Below are 20393 nucleotides of genomic sequence, written 5' to 3' on the forward strand. Positions count from 1 at the left end.
CCTCAGGCTCCCTTCAGCATGGGAGAAACTACCATTATTCCAGGAAAAGATCTCCAACTGTCCCAATACCAGAAACTTTCCAGAAACCACTCTCCTTTTTATATTCAGCAAGTGGAGTCCTTGGCGCACTTGGCAGCCTGCAGAATCCTTGACATTACATATCTGGCTGCTCCACATTGCTTTGAAGGAGAAAAAAAAAAGTATTCCTGCAGACAACTTTTTGTGTATGATCTGTAGAAACTTCTGGAGTCTCTGTCCAAATGGTATCTTGAGCCTGAACTAGGTCCACCAGGTCACCTGCTTCCCCTAACTCACTCACTCCCCTGAGCGTGCTGCTGTTGCAAGCTGTCCTCTAGCAGCCAGACTGAGCACTAACCTGTGTCCTGGGACAGTTCCAGAGGTCAAGGGTTCGGTGGGCCAGTTACTACCTATCTCCTTTCTTAATAAAGCTGAGCAGCTGTTTTGTAAAACAGTTCTGCCAAGAAACACGTTTTCATTTTATAACTTGGTCTGTAATTCTGAATTATGCGGTAGCGCCGCAGAAATGGAATCACAGATACTCTGCAGCCCAACTTACCATTAAAGGGTATATAAAATGATGATGAACTGTTTGGATTTACAACAGCTCAGAAAGAGGAATACTCATTATTCCAGGTCATACCATGAAATTCAGACACAGTCAGGAGGAGACTGCCCCCTTAATACCCATCTCTTGGTAGCTGGTTATCTGCACATCATGACTTTCACCTTACAGCAGAATACAGGGCCAGGGCCCACTAGACATTACACAGAAAATAAGACTTGCAGAACAGAATGGAAGAATGAGGATGAAAATATTTTTGCCGAAAGCAAGTCCTTCCTCAGCTACAAGAAGCATAATCCCCCGGCAGCTGGGGAATAGTGGGCTGGATACTGTGGGCCAGTAAGACACATCCCGCATCCCTGGTTACAGGAGACTCCTACAGCAGCCAGCACTGGATAAACGCTTCTACACACTGCTTTGCTGGGAGCACCTTCCTTCTCACAAATCACAGGCATCAATCAAAGCACCAGGGTCCAGTTTTTCCAGTTCCATAATTTGGGCATGGCTCCAGTGAATAGATAGAAAAACAGCCAAAACAGCATGGGGGGGAGAAAAGCAGACTGCATTTGCAACCAAGACACTATTTAAGATGAAATGTAAATAAATGATGTGATTAGAATGTTTCAGCGCAATCAGACAAGTCTCCCCTGCTGTGGATGCTTAACTGTTTTCCCGTAAATTCATAGCCTTTTACACTTATTCCTTTCTTCCACAGCTGTCTGAACTTAGAGCTTAGTCACTCGACATTTCTGATATCACAGCAAGGCAAAAGCCGGCTTCTAGATGCCCGCAGCCTTCTTGCTGCAGACAGCTGCACCTCGGAGTGCCGGCCTGCGCTGGGAGCAAGTGCTGGGAAGTGCTTGTGGAAGTCAGAGCAGTGCTTCTTCTCACCCGTACTTCTTGCTTTGATTTTTCTCTATGCTGATCAGGTGCGGATTCTCTGTCAACTCTAAAATATCTTAAACTAATACTTAAATGTGTTTCACACTTTTTTTTTCCCCGATTACTCATTATGTCAGGAGTTGACATGATTTTGTCAGGATTGCAAACACTTGCCAATGCTCCCCCTTTAATCTGTCAGGGAGGCAATTCTGGGTATGAGACTGTTGTATCTCACAGCTCTAGCAGCAAATAAACACATCGGAAATGGAGCTGGTATTTTTGTATTCTTACGAGCTGCTCATTTTCATGCTAGATCTGGGCTATTCCCTATTACTTCCTTCTTGCACAACTTGTTCTGTCATGGAAAATAATGATCTGTTTGCAATTGAAAGTGCTGCTGATATAATGCACTGCTCTAAGGGAAAAAAATAGATGAAGAAACACAACTTTAAGTCATTTTTTCTAGTCAGCACTTGATTTACCCTTGCAGGATCACTCCAGGGACCCCACTGAATTGGAGTAGTCTTGAATTTCAGCTAGGATTGCACAATAGACTCTGAGAAAGGATGCCCTGAAAGTATGCAGAATCAGTGGCAGTTGACACACTTGTGCCCTTTCCTCATCAGCTTCAGCGACTGCTTAAATACCAATCTGACTGCATCAGAGCAACATGACTCCTTGTCCTGCAGGAGAATTTTCTGCCACCAAGGCAGTGTCTGTCAGCAGCACTCATGGAGCATCTATAGCAGTATGATCTAGCTCTCTGCAGCAAGGAATGTGCAGAAATCTGCACAAGTCTTTAAATCCTTAGGAAGGTTCCCAGCACACTGGGACAGCATGTGAGAGGGTTCTGAGCAGAACTGCCAGGCTGAATCTGAGATAGAGGGATGCAATGCATAGAGTGAGATTGTTTTTACTCTAATTAGGTTCCTGGTTCATGTTACTTCCTTATTCAGGAAATTCTTACAATGGTCACAGGCTAGATCCCATCCCTATCCATACACATAGATGAAGTTTAAACTTCTGTGCTCTTGATTAGGATGAGATTGTGCAAATTTTTAACCTTTCCCACAAATAAAAGAACACACCAACATACCCACCCCAAGTAACTATATTTTCTACAAATGCTCTAAATGATTAAAATGCTTCCCACTGAAGTGGTGAGAAGAAAAACAGGCATTCCCTGTGTGAAATAAATGGACAGGCACCATTAATGAACGGACCCTTTCATTATGTTAAAGGTCTTTCCTCTTCAGGAATTACAGATATGCCAGTTAGCAGCAAAGCCTCAAGCTCTAAGTCCTTAACGAAGAAATGAAATGTTGTAGGAACAAGCCCCCGTACAATGCTGTAATTATCATGTGTAAGGGATGAAATCTCTCTTAGGATTCATTAAAGTAAGCAGTCCAGAATACACAAGTCAAAAGATTTTGAGCATAGCTTTGCTGTTGAAAGGCAACTGCCTATATTTATAATGTTCTTTTGCTGGATCTGTGTCTTCAAAACATCTGGAATACCTGTGAGTGAGGGACAAAGGCATTTAGCCTGGATAATATTCAGTGGCACCAAAGACAGCTGTATCAGTTCAGTTTGAGCAAGCGGTAGTGAGTACCTGTGTACTTTTTTTTGAGTAATTTTTTTTTTAAATCCTTAGGAAGGTTCCCAGCACGCTGGGACAGCATGTGAGAGGGTTCTGAGCAGGACTGCCAGGCTGAATCTGAGACAGAGGGATGCAATGCATAGAGTGAGATAGTCATTTTGAGTCATGCCACTGTTTTCTTTAGAAGGTTGTATAAGACAACCTGCAGACAGGTTGTATAAGACATTGAATTTAGCCCCTTGAATGCTGGTAAGATAAAAAATTAATCTTAAAATTATCTGCCCTTCAGTGCAACAGCCTCTCCAAGATACAACACAAACTTTTAGACTAAATAAAATGGTATTTCAAAAAGAAGTATTTTGTCCTTGATTTGAGTAGCAAAACACTTTACAATCTGTGTAGAAGTACACTACAAAAGATGGCTTTTAAACTAATTGCAAACTCACATACCTTGTTATTTACATGCTCAACTTTAAATACCTCAGAAAACAATTCCAAAGTTTCTGCAATAAAATCTCATTCAGTTCATTTCTTTTCCAGCACCCTCCTGAACCAGACCTTGAAGCAGGACATAATTCATTCTGGGGGAGTGTCTGAGGAAAAACATTGCTAACAGGAGGATTTCTCCTTATAAAAGGACAATTTGCAAAGCAGTAACCAGCTCTTGCTGCATAAATCACAAAATATTTAGCACCTAGTTGTGACAAGCCTGTTACTTGCTACCTTCTATTGCTCTCCTCTTGCCAATTCCAGACAAAAAAAATTTAGAAGGAACAAATGTAGAGAACCTTGAAATTGTCACTAATGGCCTTCAAGAGTAAATGAGGGTGCTCAAGAGTAAATGTTTTATTTCTTTGCAATACTTCAATACTAGCAACTTGTGAAACACATTTCCTTCCAAAATTATATTTTTAGGACTGTATAGGGGTGTCTTGTCACTGGCACTGAACTATAGCAGTCCTGCCAGGAAACAAGGCTGTAATGTAACAGGGAACATAACCCCACGAGGTATCAGAGAATGGTGTCAGAATACACTGTCCAGCTGAAAATGTGGGCAGAATTCCTTTTATGTACCTGTACCAGGAACATCCCAATTAAAATACGGGCAAAGCTAAAGTCTTACTCTTACAGAGAGTGCCAAGACAGTTGTAATGATAAGGGGCTTTGGTTTACAGCTCATCTGAAAGGCAGTGTCTCTTTCAGCACTAGGATGTTTAAATTTGTGGTGAAGTAGCACTTCAGAGAAAGGAATAGTCAGTACTGCTCCCTAAAGCATGTAGGACAGTCTTAAGAATTTTCTCATTAAACCACAAACCCAGCTTGCACCTGCTTACTCAGTGAACTAGGAATATTGCAGCCTGAGACGGACAGTGCAGACTCTAGTTCTTTGGGCAGATGAAAATTCCCATTTAAAGCATTACACATAAAAGATGAAAGGAAGAAGGGCAGCCTGTATAACAAAATTAACTCCTACTTAGAAAAACGAGAGAAACTGTCCAGTACAAAATCTTTTTCTTACAATAAACAGCACCACAGCACCAGTGCAGAGCACAGGGAATGGAAAAAAGGTGTGATGTAGGAAGAAGACAAACGGAAGGAATTAAAAAAAAAAAGGAATTAATCTGCAATATGAAAGAAAAGTTGCATTTAAAGAGAAGTTTCTACTGTAACAGCATTATCCTATTTATATTTTTATAGAAATAACTTCAGAAAAAATCCAGTTTCTGCTTCTAACTGGACTATAACATTTCCTTATTCTCAAAATAATTAATGGACCATGGTGGTTTTGGTAACTACCTTTAAGATTTTTGAGCTCGACTACATAAACAACTTTATGCGTGTGCGTAAGAACACGGAATTCAGTACCATGCCTATTTGGTAAGCATTATCCTCTACCAGACAGAACCAGCAAAGCTCATCTGTCTGTACAGGCTACATCTACAACACTGGCATGAATAAGAGAATCAGAAAAACAGACGTACACAAGGAACAGTCTATTTTAGCAAGAAGGCTGGACAGCTGTTGCTGTGAAGTTCTAATTACTGCAAAATACCATTGCAGAAAAGTACAAAATGGATACAAATACATGCTTAAAATAGAAAACTTCTTTTAGTCTGCATCCTTAGTACATTTAAAATCACTTTTCCTACTTCTTTTTTTACAATGTTACAGTTTTACACTGAAGTAATATGCACTTTCCACTTTTTTAGTTTTTTTGGTAACTGAAGACTACCAGATTTTCAGCAGAACTGCTTCCTATTAAAAAGTGTTATGCTTAAAATACTTGCCGTTTCTTCCGTGTGAATAAAATCACATTTAGTGTCTTACTAACATTCTTACTATGAGAACAAAACCACCTCGAACTCAAAATTGGTTTGAGGCTACAAAAAGCCTAGGCTATATTTGCAATCAACAGAAACTTCTGATATATTGAATTTTCACATGTCAAGAAGACTGAAACACTTCCACAAGCTATATTCTTCCTTCAGGGATGGAAGTGTGAAATCAATGGAACTCTTTAGCCACATGAATGCTATAAAAATCCCAATATTATAACCCTAAATATTTTTCTTGGCATCTGAATTATATAAGAATATTACAAAGAATACCATTCATGTATAAACCCATTTTTTTTCATTTTCAATATTGAAACAATTCTGAAGTATTTTTTACTGTGCTAAAAAAAGGTTTAATGTATTAACTGTTGGTGCATCAATCACCTGAACAAATGCTTCATCTTAACAGCTGAAATAATTACAGTGAATAAACAGTTCTAGCCATGTAAATAAACATAAATGGTAACCAAAGCCTTTATTTTCAGTACTTTATATCTTGACTAAACTATTCTAACATTCAGTTAAGACAGTCAGCTAATATTGGGATTTAAGTTTGCAACCCTTCCCCCCTGCATTTATGATTTAATTAGCACAACTTTCCCATTTGTTTTATATGTGGGCTAATCCAAGTCAAAATAATTATTTTATATTAATAGCTAAAATATAAATCATTATTTGAACTGACTAGTTTTTAATCACTTAAGTCAATATAGTCTTTTTTTTTTTTAATGATCCCACTATTTGGGATCAGCCCCCTTCATTCCTAGAAGTCATTCACTGGACAAATTCAGACTGCTCCCACAACCAGCGATTAATTTGTTTAAATTAGTATTTTTCTTTGCTTTGTCCAATTTATCCCACTTTGTGGCATGTCTAATGTTCTCAGCCCTGATTAGGCTTTTGCTTTCAATTAAAAAAGTAATTTTCCCTCCAGGAAACAGGAGAACTTAGTACTGCATGTTACCACTCCAGTCAGAAAACTCTCATTTGCTGTGTGCTCCAGTACATTGAATTAACCTCTAGCTCAGCCTGCACCATGCTCCTCAGGAAACGTCTGGCTTGGAAAATTATAGGTGCCTTAGAAGTAAGTATTAGGCAGAAGTGGTAGAACGATAGCGGGGAGATCTTTTCACAAGGTGAGTAGGCTGGAGAGCGGCCTGTCTGGAGAACGGAGCTATCCTTCAGCTGGCCCATCTGGAGAAAGCCAACATCTACCTGAGCTTTCCTTGGCTGGTACTTGTATGCTCAGCCTTTGCCAGGGAGATGCTAAAGCAGCCGTGACCACGGTGCCTTTCCCAACCTGCTCACCTTTCTGCAACGGGCTGCAGCGTAAGCAGGGGACACTCCGGCTCTGCCTGCAGCGTTCCCTCCACCTTCACCTAGCGAACGCGCAGAGTTCCCTTCAGACACACAGACCTCCTGCGAAGGTCCTGCTGCACGTCACCTGAAGGACTACGTTCCATTTTCAGCAGTGTTTTGTGCAAAAAATGCCTTAGCTTGGGAGTATACGGACTTCTAGAAGCTTTAATTGTGTTAAATAACTCCTGAATATAGGATCTGGCCATCCAAATCATTTAGGCCTTCCAACAATTTCATATTCTAGGACTTATCTGCCTGTGATTGAAAAGTGGCATCCCACACAGTGGCCCCAGCCATGCCTGTACGTGTCAGCAAGGTCTGGGCATGCCCAGCCACCCTTCATTTCCACTCATCCCCTGGTGTCTGCAGGAAAACAACAAAACCATATTGCCCCAAAAATGAGCAATGGTTTCTTTTGCTAGGTCTCTCTTTTCAACATGTGGGAGATGAAGAGAGCAGTGGAGGGCACAGTGGAGAACATCCACCACTCAGTTTAAATGGAATTTCATTGCCTTCATTCTTCCCCTGTTGAATATGGGTAACTGCTTTCCTCATGCTCTTTTGTCTCGAAGTCACACCAGTACATGTAACAATTAATTACAGCTGCCAAAACAGAGACTTCCAGCAAAGTACTTGGCTCCTTACAGGACCAAGTTCTTGAAAGTAAAGGGTCTGTTTATTTTTAGCTGTCTTTTGATGAGTCTTTTTCCATTCAGGTTTTTTTTTTTTATTCCAGCAGCAGTAAAGACATTGTTATGTCTGATTTCACTGGTTTTAATTAAGTGCTTCTTAGTCCGTGATCAGTTCTATTTTAGGCTTTTTTTAAAGTTTATTTAATTTGAGATTTATACTAAGCAGGGTAACATAAGTGCACATGTTAAAGCTTCATCCTAATACTAAAATGTTGCTTTCATTTCCTGAAGGTTTAAAAAAAAAATCTATGAAGTCCCACGTAAACTTGTCACAAAATTCTTTTTATCGATACTTGAAAAATACAAGTGAAAAATTACCAAAGAACAAGATTCTATATGCAGTGTGCTGAACAACTTGCCTTTTTTTTTTTTTTATTTATTTAAGGATAACAGGGATAATGAATACATACTATGAGAGAACCTGGGGAAAAAAGCTCTGGCAGAGGCATCAAAAGGTCATCTAGTCCATTCACTGCCCAATGATGGAATTAAAGATTCCAGCGTCATTCTTCCGGGATGTCTGGTTAAGCTGAGTGTAAAGGTGATGAAGTGTCTATGGCATTCCTAGGGAGGCTGCACAACTGCTTCACTTTACTCAGTGTTAGGAAACTTTTTCTCATGTACGACCTGAATCTTCTTTGTTGCAATTTAAGCCCATTGATCATTGATCCTAGCTGCCATGCACTTAAAGAACAGTGTGTTTAATCCTTCCTGCATTGTATTTTCATACATCATACTCTCCTTCACTAATTCCGTTCTTTCAGCTGTGCAACTTCCTTAATTTTTTCAAATTTTTGCGCAAGTTCTGTTTTCTAAATGCCTCATCATACCAATCAGTTCCTTCTAGACTCTGCTTCCAGAGGCGAAGCAGCCGAGATCTGAAAACTGTATTCCAGGCAATGCTTCCCAGTGCAGCACACAGCGGAAATATTACGCTGCAGTCTTCCTCCTATATTTAAATGTGATCTTAAAAGAATTTTTTTTACAAAGGCATAGAAACAGTTCTGGACCGGAGACAGGTGGCAGGCCCCTGCAGAACCCCATCTGAGATACCCTTCTGTTCCGACAATGATCTGGTGAAAACTGGTCAATAAATACAATTTCCAGCTGGTCCCATTGCTAATTCATTGGAACCACATTTCCTCAGGTTGCTTATCCAACGTGAGGCAATGTCAAAAATCATGCTAAAGTCAAGCTATCTGATATCGGTTGCTTGTTTCTTATCCACAGGGTTAGCTACCTTATCATACAACAAAATAGACTGACTTTTATGAGATCTACATTTGGCAATTTCATGTTGATCATTACTTGACTCCTTGTTTCCATTTTAATGTTTACAAATAGTTGATCTGATTACCTACTCAAGCAATGTTCAGTGAATTAAGGTTGTTTGGGCTATAATTTTGTTTTTTAATTCCTTCCTGTCATCATCTTTTTTAAAGACTAGCAAAATATTTGCTATTTTAAGTTGCCTGGAATTTCAGCCCCTTCCATGAATTGCCGAAGGGCTCCTTATAGCTTTAGTAATTTGACTATAGAATGCAGTTGAGTTGGCTAAATGATTTGAAAAGATTTGACAATTTTAGGGATTCTAACCCATTCTTATACTTTCCCCTTTACTACAAGTATTAGTTGTACCACACATCAGTTCAGAGTTGACCTTTTCAGGAGACTGATGCAGAAAAAGGCAAAAAACATCAGCCCTCTTGCATCATTTGTTGAGATCTCTTCCTCTTTTCAAGGCAGACACGTCGTTTTCTCAACAGTATTGCGCTGATGAATGAGTTCACATCACCCTTGACACCCCTTGCTAATAGCATCATGTTTTGAGAGCTGGACTTCCTTTCTATTCTTGAATTTCCACATTATTCCTTTTATTTGTCTTCATTCTTGCGACTGAAACCAGTAACTAACTTAAATTTTGGACATACTGGTCTTTTATTACAGTACCTGTCCTCCTCCTACATTTGGATCACTTAAGTCAGTATCACTCATACCTTTTGTCCGAGAAACTGCTAGCCTGCCTTAAGTAATTTTTTCTTTAGTTTTGGTTCCTCTGAGATTGCACACTGCAGATCTCTGAGTTTATTACAAGTTTTGCTCTTGAAATCCCCTGGTTTTCTGTTCTTCCTCATTCTCCTTTAAAGAATAATGAGCTCTGCCACTCTGCAGTCACAGTTGTCTTCTACACTTTCATTGAAACTAGGCTAAAATCAAATCTGGTGTGCTGATTTGGTTCTGCTACTGCCTGGGTTCCCATCTTTAGATTGCTAGGGTGGGATTTAGAAGACCTAAATTTCAACTCCAATAGTATTAGTATCTACCTTTGCACTCAGCATCTCAGCTGTTTTTTTTCCAGGCAGGGAAGAGGAACAGACACGTTAGGGCATATTAATTTATCTGACCTGTATTAGTTATCTTCTGTAAAATTGGATAACTTGAAGACTCTGGCACTAACAAGAAAATTTACGGAGGAGAACTGACCTGGCCCTTCCCCTAACCTTGTGTGTTACAGCCACATGGTTTTCCTTGTGTTTTAACCAGTATCCAAGACAGAACATGCTAGGCTATCACACTTGTACCTTTTTAGATCTTGCTTGTAAAAGAAGTTCCAGGCTGATTTAATTTTATACTTCCTTTCTATGACATGGTTTGCTTTCTTTGAATATTTCAACTTTGTTCTGCAGATAGCAGAGGCTGGTGGCCATCCTGTCATTATAACCACTGTCGTCCTTTTCACATTTTTTCCTACATCTTTGCTTTATACAGATCTGTCATATATTACAGAAAGCTTTCAGTAAAAGTTACAGTGACCCATTTACTTGAGCATGTAAGTCTTTCAAAGGTGGGGAATGTTCTAGTTTATTAACAGATGCAGTCCTAGGTTGGTAGCAATTACAAGTTAAAGTGAGTTGACAACTACTTGGTAGTCTCTGTAAAGCAAGTAAATGGCCTCAGTTTACCTGCAACTTCCCTCAAGCATCAGCCTAAGCAGCCTTTATTGGCAAACACAGAACAAAGCAGGGCAGGGGGTGGCGATGAAGGATGGGAATGAGAAGTGAGGCGCCTTCTGCTCTAGAGAAGCCTCTGCTGAGGCACCCTCCCAAGCCAAGGGAAGGGAAACAGTCCCATCCTCCTCCCACAGCATATATATCTTTCAGGCTCTCAGGGCTGTCAATGCAGGAGTATTAGAATGCATTTTAAAGATGACCTATAATTAATGAAAGACTTTTTTATATACACTAGACAAAACTTTCTTCTCCAAATATCAAAACGAGAGAGGAACATTTTTGCCCAATTTGTTTGGTGGGGTTTTTTTCTTCACTGCCAGCTCCCTGCATGTCAAATAAATTTTGTTCTTCGCTGCCTCTAATTTCATTGTTTATGGCTGCTGTGTCCTCTTGTTGGCATCAGGCAAGTCTTGTTGTTCCTCTTTCTTTTGTAGCTCCAATTTTAAGACATATATTGGGTGAGACACTTTTTATCTTTAATTAAAATCCCCTTTGCAGTCCTCTTAATGCAAATGCTACACTATTTTGAAAAAAAAAACAAACCCTGTTTACTCAATGTAGGCCAGCAGGATTGTTTCAATACCTTCTGAAAAAAACAGCCTCCAAAGCAATCAGTGTAACTATTTTTCATTTTGTTTCTCATACATCTCTGAAATATTTCAAAGCAAGATCTTCTCTTCTAAACTTCATCTCCTTGTTCAATGTTAGTTACTCAGCCAAATGCACTTTTCACTTTTAAATTATCACAATGAAGTTGTTGATACATTAATTAGCACAATTACTTTTTTAAGAAGCTGTTTCTTGCATAATGTTTATGCTCATCAGAGTTTCTAGTTTTCTGCACTGAAACTATGAGATCTTTGAATATTTTTTCATCCTGGAAAAAAATTATCATTTTTAAAGTATGCCAAAAAGGAAAGGACAGCAGACGTGACATTCGGTAACCTGTACCCCATCTTTTCAGGGTGTAAGTGGACCACGCCTGTCAAGTCAGAGACTGCAGGATGTGGTAGATTCAAAGGAAAAAAGAGAATATGTGTCACACTAACTTAAGCAATCATGACCTGCACTGATATTTGGAGTATTCCTATCCTCCTGGTCACTCCACAATAGGAGAAAGCAGGGAAACCATCAATACATTACCTTCATCAGAGCTCGTTGGAACTAAATCTTTTATTTGTAAGTGGTTATCTTAAAGAGAATCTGAACAGCGTGGTGCAATCTTTGCACTTCTGCTGGTGAGTATGGCAAGATGACAGAAACTACTTTATATCCAGGAAAGGACTCAGAGGCTTAGTGGCTCGAGGAATGTAATCCAGTCCTTGCATGCTCTGGTACTGTACGTGGTACCAGGGAAAGGCAGGCAGCTCAGCAGGGTGTCTGAAACAGCCCCCATGATGAACAAGTTCTTCCTCATAGGAATGTCTCCATCACCGACAGCAGCCTTGGTGAAAAGCATCCTGGAATCAGTAAAGGATCCATAAAACTTAAAATTATGTACACATTGCCCTCCACTAAATGTAGCCTCTATCAAGAATAGGCAGAATGTGAGAGCTGTGGTCAAAGCAGGGACCTGAAACCCAAACTCCCCTTCTTGTGGCAGAACTTTAATCACTATGCTTTTATTCAACAGCTGCATGCCACTGTTTTTAAGGAAAAGATGGATCTCTTTAAAATCAAATCTATAGGGGGTTGCATTCAGGACAGGATTCAGGGTCTGATGCTGTCTTCCAAAGTTCGCAGCTAGGCAACTGACATTCAAGGACAAGAATGACAATAGACTTTATGGGCGTAACAATGAGCTTAGCCTCTCTCAGTCAAAGAATAGTTCTGTTCTCACTGCTGGCCTGGATAAAGTGAAGCAGCGAGATGACACGCTTTATTAATGAATGAGGGGTACAGCTTCAAGCACAACTAAAAGATTCTACTTGTATTGCTTTCCTCTAAATGGCAGGACACGCTTTCTGCACATGCACAACTTCCTTGAAGCATCAGCTCACCAAGAAGCAAGAGAAGACCAGAGTCTATGATTAGAAAAACCCAGAAACTGAATGAATCTACAAAAAAGGGAACACTAGCTCCTGTAAGCTTATCTCTTTGTCCCACCTGGGATTACGGAGCTGTGGTTATGGCTCAGTGGCTGAAGCAGGTCACTTGGAATCATTAGGTCTGCTTGCGCGTAAACAATACTTAAAGAAGAAAAACGTTAGCTAGGAGAACAAAGTACCTTGTGCTGTACAAGTTCAAATAGCTCAGTATGGTTAGGCAATGGCACATCCTTTGGTCTCTGTGACTCCAGGAGCAAGCCTGGTCCTTGGCCTCAGGTGGATCGTTCAGTGCAGTTGTGTTCACTCTACACATGGTAAAGACAGGGTAATCTCAAGGCTACAAGCAGTAGCCCAGCTCTCTGGTTTTAATGACCTTGGTGGTTTGCTGGGCATTATCCCCATGCACACTTTTCTCTTGCACAGCTGTAACTCCACTCAGTAGTAAGTACTGCAGTTACGCAGGTGAAAATGAGGAAACAGGTACTTACTCCGACATTGGTCAGCACTCCCTCCTTCATGCCATTACAGACTGCTCTAACAGGGCCAGTGCAGCTGCCTCACACCATGCAGATATCCCTGTCAGCAAACAATGCTCTTGTCAGCAACCCTCTCTAAGCTGCTTGAAGAAGATGCTGTGACTCCTTCTACCCCTTCTGTACAATAGGCTCTGTTGTTGCTTGTCACTCTGTGGTAAACACCTCACCTGTCACTCCAGGAGATTTTACCTCTTTGGCCTCAGGTAATGCATCAGTGGAGAAATCTCTTTTCTCACCTTGCAAGAAGACTTTACACCTCTGGCCCAACATGCTGCAGCTTCTTGCAGAGAAGAAGGATGCAAATTTTGACAATTTCTCCAGAAAATGTGCCTTGTTTTGTGAGGATGATGCAACTTCCTCCTTCACCTCACTGCTCGTGAACAGTTCACACAGAAAAAACACAAGAGGCAACAGGCACAAATTGAAAATACAGGCAATTCCATTTAACAGGAGAAAAACCCCCTCTTTTACTGCGAGGGTGGTTGAACACCGGCACAGGTTGTCCTGAGAGCTTATGGACTGTCCATGGAGATACCCAGACCCCAGGAGGACACATCCCTGCACAGCTGGCTGCAGCTGACCCCGCCTGGAGCACAGGCTGGACTAGAGCATCTGCAGAGGATCTGCAGAGACCCTCTCCAACCTCCATCACCCCGTGAAAAGGGCAGCTGTATCATACGCCAGTTTGAGGAGTTGCTTCAGGCTGTGCCTTTATGACAAGATACATTTTGTGCCATTTACAGTTAAAATAAACAGGTTTTAATCAAGATCATAATATGGGCTGGGGTGAGCATAGGTGGGGTTTTTTTAAAAGAAAAAGGAAACACAGTCCTTTCAACGTTCTTAAGTTATTCAAAGAAAAATAGCTGCTCATGAGATAAGGGTGTCTTGAGGCATTGACAAATCATTCATTTGACGCAACTGAAGTCAGTAACAGGTTTTTTCCAATGGTTTCAAAGAGCAGAGGAGGATCTAGATGCTGCAAATATCCCAGTATGCTAACCCTCTGTATTGCTCAGGGGTCGTAGTGTCCACCTATTTCCAGTGGAACTGAGGGTGCCCAGGTGTCTGTCACAAAAGGTAGGCAGTGATCCAATGCACTGATCTTCAGACACCTGGGCAGCAGCTCCCTACCTCTTGGAGGCACTACTGTCACAAGGTACCACAGAGGTCCTTCAGTATCAAGAGTGCCTGCTGATGACTGCAACCCTACAGTCTAATGCTGCTGAACACCCAGAGCCTACCAAATGCTGTACCCGCCTCTATAAACCAAATAAACATTCACTGAAGTGCAAATCAGGACTTAGCTTGTACTTTCTAGTCTGCAGAATATTTTATCAGTCTCTGCAAAGTAAATGAGTTTCAACAGAAAACACCGAGAATCCTGGCTTAAAAATATTCCCCAGACCGGTGGTAAGGGCACTCTGCTGAGACACGAGGATGTTGCTTCAAGTCCTTGCTGAGAAAGAAGTTGCTTTGATCTCTCGCGTCCTGAGCACTACTACCACCCAATTTCTAAGCAAAAGGGACACTACACTATGTGACAAAGGGCTGATCAGAAACCAAAGTGGGCTTATGGAGGAGCCCAATACACACCTGTGGTCTCCTTCTGCAGGTTAGACTTAGGCATCTGCCTTCATGGGATGGAGAGGCTTCGACCCCATCTTTTTCCTTGGGATCACCTCCTGGCTGGTCTACAGTGTCCCAGTAGGGCAGGTATTTGTCGCTACCTTCCTACATTTCTAATAGTAGCATTAATGCTGGGTCACACCTTCCAAAAATCATCAATTTGAGCATTAGTTAATAAGCAGACAGTGCATACGTGTCCCAGAGCACAATCGTTAGTTGCAATGTATTCTTCCCCTTTAGTTAGCTAGCAACCCTGGCACAACCCCTGCCACCACTCCTCAAAACAACATTAATAGTAATTACATGGGCAGTGTGTTTTATACTAAATAAAACAGAATAATAGATCACAGGATCATAGAATGTTTTGGGTTGGAAGGGACCTTAAAGATCATCTAGTTCCAACACCCTCCTCTAGACAAGGCTGCTCAAAGCCCCATCCAGCCTGGTCTGACCATGACAAACATGTGGCCTTTATTCCATAATGGCTTACACAGAGTCCAAAAGACATATTAAAATTTGGAGTTACAGGCTGAGTACTGATAGGAATAAACCCTTTTATGGAATGAACTCTAAATTAGTAAACTAAGAAAAGACAAACTATTTATTTCTTATTAGTTCAGCTCTGTTTAGCTTTGTTATTTTCTTGACAAATAAAATTAGGCTGGTTATATTTAGTTTTGACCTCTTGACTTGAAGCACTGACACCATGCTCTGATACCTATGTGAAAAACATTTCATGTGAATCTTAATTAAAAAGACAGTGTCATTCCCTTGGATATCGCAAAACTCTCTTCTTTCCTCTGAAACGCAAAAATACATGATGGTATTTCTAGCTAAAGTACAGGAAGCAGTAGATGCTACAGGTAACTTTTGAGTGATTCTTTAGCGGTATATCAAAGTGTCTAGGTTTGCATTATTGACTGCAGAAAAAATATATTTATGCTGGTGGAGTAGCAAAATAATTTCCTCTATGCCAAAGAGAAAAAAAGAAATTTACAAAAGAAATAAAAGATGACTGCTTTTACAACAATTTACCTGCTAAATCAAAAGCTCCTATACCAGCACATAGTGCTGAGTGTAGAAAGTTAGCTGATACTAGTAATATGCCATAAAAGCACCCATTCCTGAAAAAGTGCTTTTAGCTGAAGTCACAAAATTCTATTTAGCTGTAGAAATGTAGAAATGTAGAAATGTAGAAAAGCCACCAGAAGTATAGACTGAAAACCACATGGAATAATCCTTCCACTTTCCTCAGAACTAGCAAGGTCACAAGATGGAGTAATACATGAACTTTGGGGCACTATACTGGGGCATGAAAGATGTGGACCATTTGGGAAGGGCTGACAAGACAGCAAAAATCTTGATTTGAGATGCATAAAACAAACCCTATTGTTAGGACCCCAATACAGTTCATAAAAATGAGCGTGTGGTTGCAGAGCCTGCAGGAGAACCCTCCTGCATGGCACAGCTGAGGGGATCTGGCCAAAGCACAACAGTCTTGTGTACGTCTGGAGAGCACAGCCTGCAGCACAAGCTAAGATCAAGAGCTGAAACCCACAGTCTCACAAAGTAGCAATGCTACTGAGAAGATTAAGAAAGAGGGATGCCACTGATATGACTGAAAGAGTGCAATGCCACTGACGGGATTAAGAAAAAATGATGCAATTGATAAAACACACCCAGAAAGTGACACCATTGATAAGACTGAGAAAAAGCCATGCCAGTTCAAAAGAAGGGACAGGATGTAAATTGCCAACGTCTATAGAGCAGACACAATCTGAAGCAAAAGGGGTCTCAAGGATATTTTCTTCAGAAACATTGATGGAGCTCTAAATTGTGGGCTATGGAAATCAGCAAGCCTGAGAAACTACCAGAAAGTGTGAGTGGGTAAGTGGATGCTTGTGTTTGCAAGCAGCTACAGTTAGTAAGACCACAGATACCCCTCTCTCCTCTACAATCTCATTTATATATGATAAATATGAATGTTAAGAACTACCGGCATCAGTTAATATATGAGAAGTAACTGTATCACTGCAAAGCGGGGTTACAACATTGGGGTTTTCTGAATGAGAAGACTGAAAGGACACATGACAACGATCTTTGAGTACCTAAGAGGCCATTCTCTGGGTATGAAGGATGGTAAGACAGAAATGCAAGTCACTGAACTGCAGTAAGGTAGGCATCAGGAAAACCTTTTTTTCTAGTGAGGATAATAATGCACAAGGCTGGATTCCTTGTGGAAGTTGTGGGATCTCCAACAGTGCAGGTTCAAGATGGCAGCTTGGCCAAACTTCTATTAGGTAAAAAGAAGTCACATATAATTGTCCTCCTCTGGTAACAGAGGTGGACCAGGTGCACTTTGGAGACCTGGTCCCAGTTCTCTTTACTACGATTCTGTGACTGTAGCAAAGGTTAGTATCAACATGTATTTTGCTCATACAAGAAGCACACCTTACAGGAGATGTTACAATGCCAAACGGCTACAGCAGTTTGCAAAAATGGGTTTAACAACGTTAGAAGTTATTTTAAATTACCAGTTCAGCAGAACATTCAAGCATAGTTCTTGGTCTTACAGACAAGGTCTAAGGACACAAACACCCAAATCTTGATGCCCCGAGGAAATATAAAACTAGTGTGATGGCATCTTTCACGATAAAATTAACTGCAGACCTAAGAAACTCAGTGTTTAGGGACAGGCTGAGCAGAACCACCGGAAAGCATCAGGTATTCTACAGCCTGCAGCACAAACTCTCACATGTCCTGCATAAAGCAAGGCATCTCAAAACTCTGTCGGGGAACGAGTGTTAACGGAGATTTCCTGAAGAATTGCTGTTGGTAATTAACCAACCATTCCTCAGTGTGCATTTCAAACGTGGAGGAAGACTGATGTGCATTGGAGATAGCATTACCAAGATTTAGTGACTCCATTTGCCCTAGTGGTAAACACACACAACATCGCCTGTCTTTAGCTAAAGGTCTGTTTCTCCAGGCTTTCAGCTGCCCGCAGCTGCCCGAAGGAAGCCTTTCTGTTGACACCCATGGGCTCCCTGGGGTGCGTATGTCAGTGCCTGGTGCTGTCCCTTTGCATCTTGATGTACTCTCGTAAGCCCCCTCGGAATTTCTATTCAGTATCGCCTTCCTCCCGAAGGCTCCTTCAACCTGAATAAACTCGGGTTTATTCCCAAACGAAATAAGCAGCGCCCACCCACTGGTTGATTTTGTCTCTGAAAGCCGGAAGAGCAAAAAGCCAAGTGGTTTGGAACCCAACATTTCCAAGTTGCATGCTTTGTAGCTGGACGCTACAAACCCTATTTTATGGTTCTCATTAAGAACTAACTAGATCCTCAGAAAGGTCCCTTCCGAGCTCACAACCTACGAAGCCACCTACCTCCCGATCTGAGATTCGCTATAATAAGATTTCCCAGCATTTAAAGACATACAGCATTTGTTTAAAGCTTTCGGCTCTGGGCGCGACTGTTCTCCCACAAAATCTGCCACCGCATGCCAAGGCCAAGTTGCTCTGCTAGGCAAGCGAGCCCCGGGGAGGGGGGCTGCCGGCCGGGGAGCGGGGGTGCAGCCGGGAGGGGAGGGCGGACAACCGGCCGGAGCGGGGGGGGGGACAGCCAGCCGGGGTGGGGGACAGCTGGCCGGGGAGCGAGGGTACAGCCGGCAGGGGAGGGGGGACAGCCGGCCGGGGTGGGGGGCAGCTGGCCGGGGAGCGGGGAGGGCAGCCGGCCGCCGCACGCTCCGGGGGCCGTTGCCCGGGGCGCGTCTCATCTCCGCGGCGCGGTGCTTCCCCCCGCAGCGTCTCTTCGGTGGGCGGAGGGAACAAAGGAGCAGCGAGGGGACAGGACCCTGCCCGGCACGGGCACGAAGCCCGCTGAAGCCCGGGGAAGGGGAGAGGGGGCTGCGCATCCCCGCCCGCCCTCGCCCCGCCGCCGCTCACCGATAGTGGAAACGACGGTGCCCACGAAGTAGAAAGCGCCGGTGAAATCCCACCGGGGCCGGATGTCATCGACGCGGATGCCGGCCACGCTGGCCTCCTCGTACTCCCGAAGGAAGTGCCGGAGCTCGGCGCGGCTGAGGTTGTGGCGCCGGGTGAAGTTCTCCAGCCGCTCCTCCCAGCGCTCCTTGGCCTCCCGCTCCGTGGGCAGCTCGATGGCCGAGAAGACGGCGGCGCCGCACAGCATGTACAGCACGATCAGCACCGCCAGCAGGAGGAACCGCGCGTTGTCCGCGTTCAGGCGACCCGCGCTGGAGCAGCAGCCGCCGCGACACGCCATCCTCCGCCCCGCGGGACCGGGCTGCCTCGCCGCCACGCTACGTCGGGGCCCTCCCGCCGCCGCCGCCGCTGCCGCCGCCGCCGCCGGGCATCACGGCGCCGCCCGCCAGGCGTGCGCAGGGCCGCGGCCGCAAGCTCAGGGTGCCGCGGTGCCCGGCGGCGGCGGCGGCGAGTGGCGCTCCCGGGAGCCGTCCGGCACCTCCGCCCCGGGGGCAGGGCACTGCCCCACCGCGCACGGCACGGCCCCGCGGCGGACGGGCTGCGGGCTGCGGCGCATCCTGCGGGCGAGGGAGCCGCCCGTCCCGTCCCGTCCCGCCCCGTCCCGTCCCGTCGCGTCGCGCAGAGCCCCTCAGCCCCGCCGCGCCCCGCGCCGGGCTCCCGGCCCCGCCGGTTTCATATCCCCTTCCTTCCCCGCCCCAAGCACGTCGGAGCGGGGCGCAGGGACAGGCAACCGCCAGGCGCCTCCTGCCTGCCGCGGGGGGGGGCGAGGCGGGACCGGCGGCAGGTCGCCGGAGGGCAGCTCGCCCCGCCGCCCTCCCTCGCCGGCGCGGGGCTCCTCCGCCCCGGTCCGACGGAGGCGGCGGCCCCCAGCTCCGGGCTGGCCGCGCCGTGGCCGCGCCGCGCCGCGCCCCGGAGGGACGCTCCCCTCAGCAGAGGCGCGGCCGCCGCCTCGAGGGTCTCGCCGGCGCTGCGGGCAGGGCGGGCCGGGCCGGCACCTGGCGGGGCGGGCCCACGGAGGACGGCTGCCCCGCGGCCTCCGCCTCTCCGAGGGGCGGGGGGTGCCCCGCCAGCGGCCGCCGCCTTCCCGCCCGTCGGGGCTGCCGTCCGCCCCGTCCGCTGGGGTCGCCGCGGGCACGGGGCCTCTCACAGAGCCCCGGAGTAAACACCTGCGGCCGATGAGGTGCCCCTGCTATCGAAGCAACACAAATGACCCCCCTCTGCCAAAAGAGGGCACCTCTCGCTCGGCAGGGCTGGCCACCGCTTGCTGTCGCGACAGGTTGTGGCGTCTCCGTCCTCCAGAATCGGGCAGTCGGAGGGCCGCGGAAGGCAGAGGCAGCTCTCCAGCTGCGGTGTGGCTTCAAAACGCATCGTTCTCAGGGGCAAAGAGCTCGCGATCCAAACCTTCTGGAAAAATCCGTGTTACTATAAGGAAAAAAAGCTAAACTCTGCAATATCTGGCAATTACTACAGTGATGAATTCTACTTTAAAATCATTCAGAGCTAGAATTCAGCTCTGTAAAACATATTAGTATATAAACACTCTTTCTTTCTAGTGAAAGACAACTTTTAATTTTAGAAAGCAGGTTAATGAGGTATTACTACAACAACTACCTTTTTTTTTTTTCTTCCCCCCCAGTTAAATGCAGTTAAAAAGCAATGGGAGCTAACACTAAGGTCTTAGCAGTTAGAAATCTCCCTTTGCGGTGCACAATCA

The 20393-nt window shown here is 44.3% G+C and overlaps 1 protein-coding gene and 1 long non-coding RNA gene across 2 annotated transcripts in view; both read right to left on the bottom strand.

Moving 5' to 3' along the window:
* Positions 1–19271, bottom strand: part of KCNK13 (potassium two pore domain channel subfamily K member 13) — an 81556-nt gene extending 62285 nt beyond the window's left edge. The window contains exon 1 of the mRNA XM_055717172.1: positions 18623–19271. Within this exon, the coding sequence (XP_055573147.1) occupies positions 18623–18959 (337 nt within the window). The 5' untranslated portion in view covers positions 18960–19271. The remainder of the gene's footprint in view (positions 1–18622) is intronic.
* Positions 11618–18612, bottom strand: LOC129736553 (uncharacterized). Its single transcript, XR_008733321.1, has 3 exons — positions 13284–18612; positions 13000–13087; positions 11618–12816 (listed from the first exon to the last, which is right to left on the bottom strand). It is a non-coding gene; the product is annotated as an uncharacterized LOC129736553 (long non-coding RNA).
* Positions 19272–20393: the final 1122 nt, after the last annotated feature.

This window comes from Falco cherrug, chromosome 7 (assembly GCF_023634085.1).
Source record: "Falco cherrug isolate bFalChe1 chromosome 7, bFalChe1.pri, whole genome shotgun sequence".
Classification (NCBI taxonomy): domain Eukaryota; kingdom Metazoa; phylum Chordata; class Aves; order Falconiformes; family Falconidae; genus Falco; species Falco cherrug.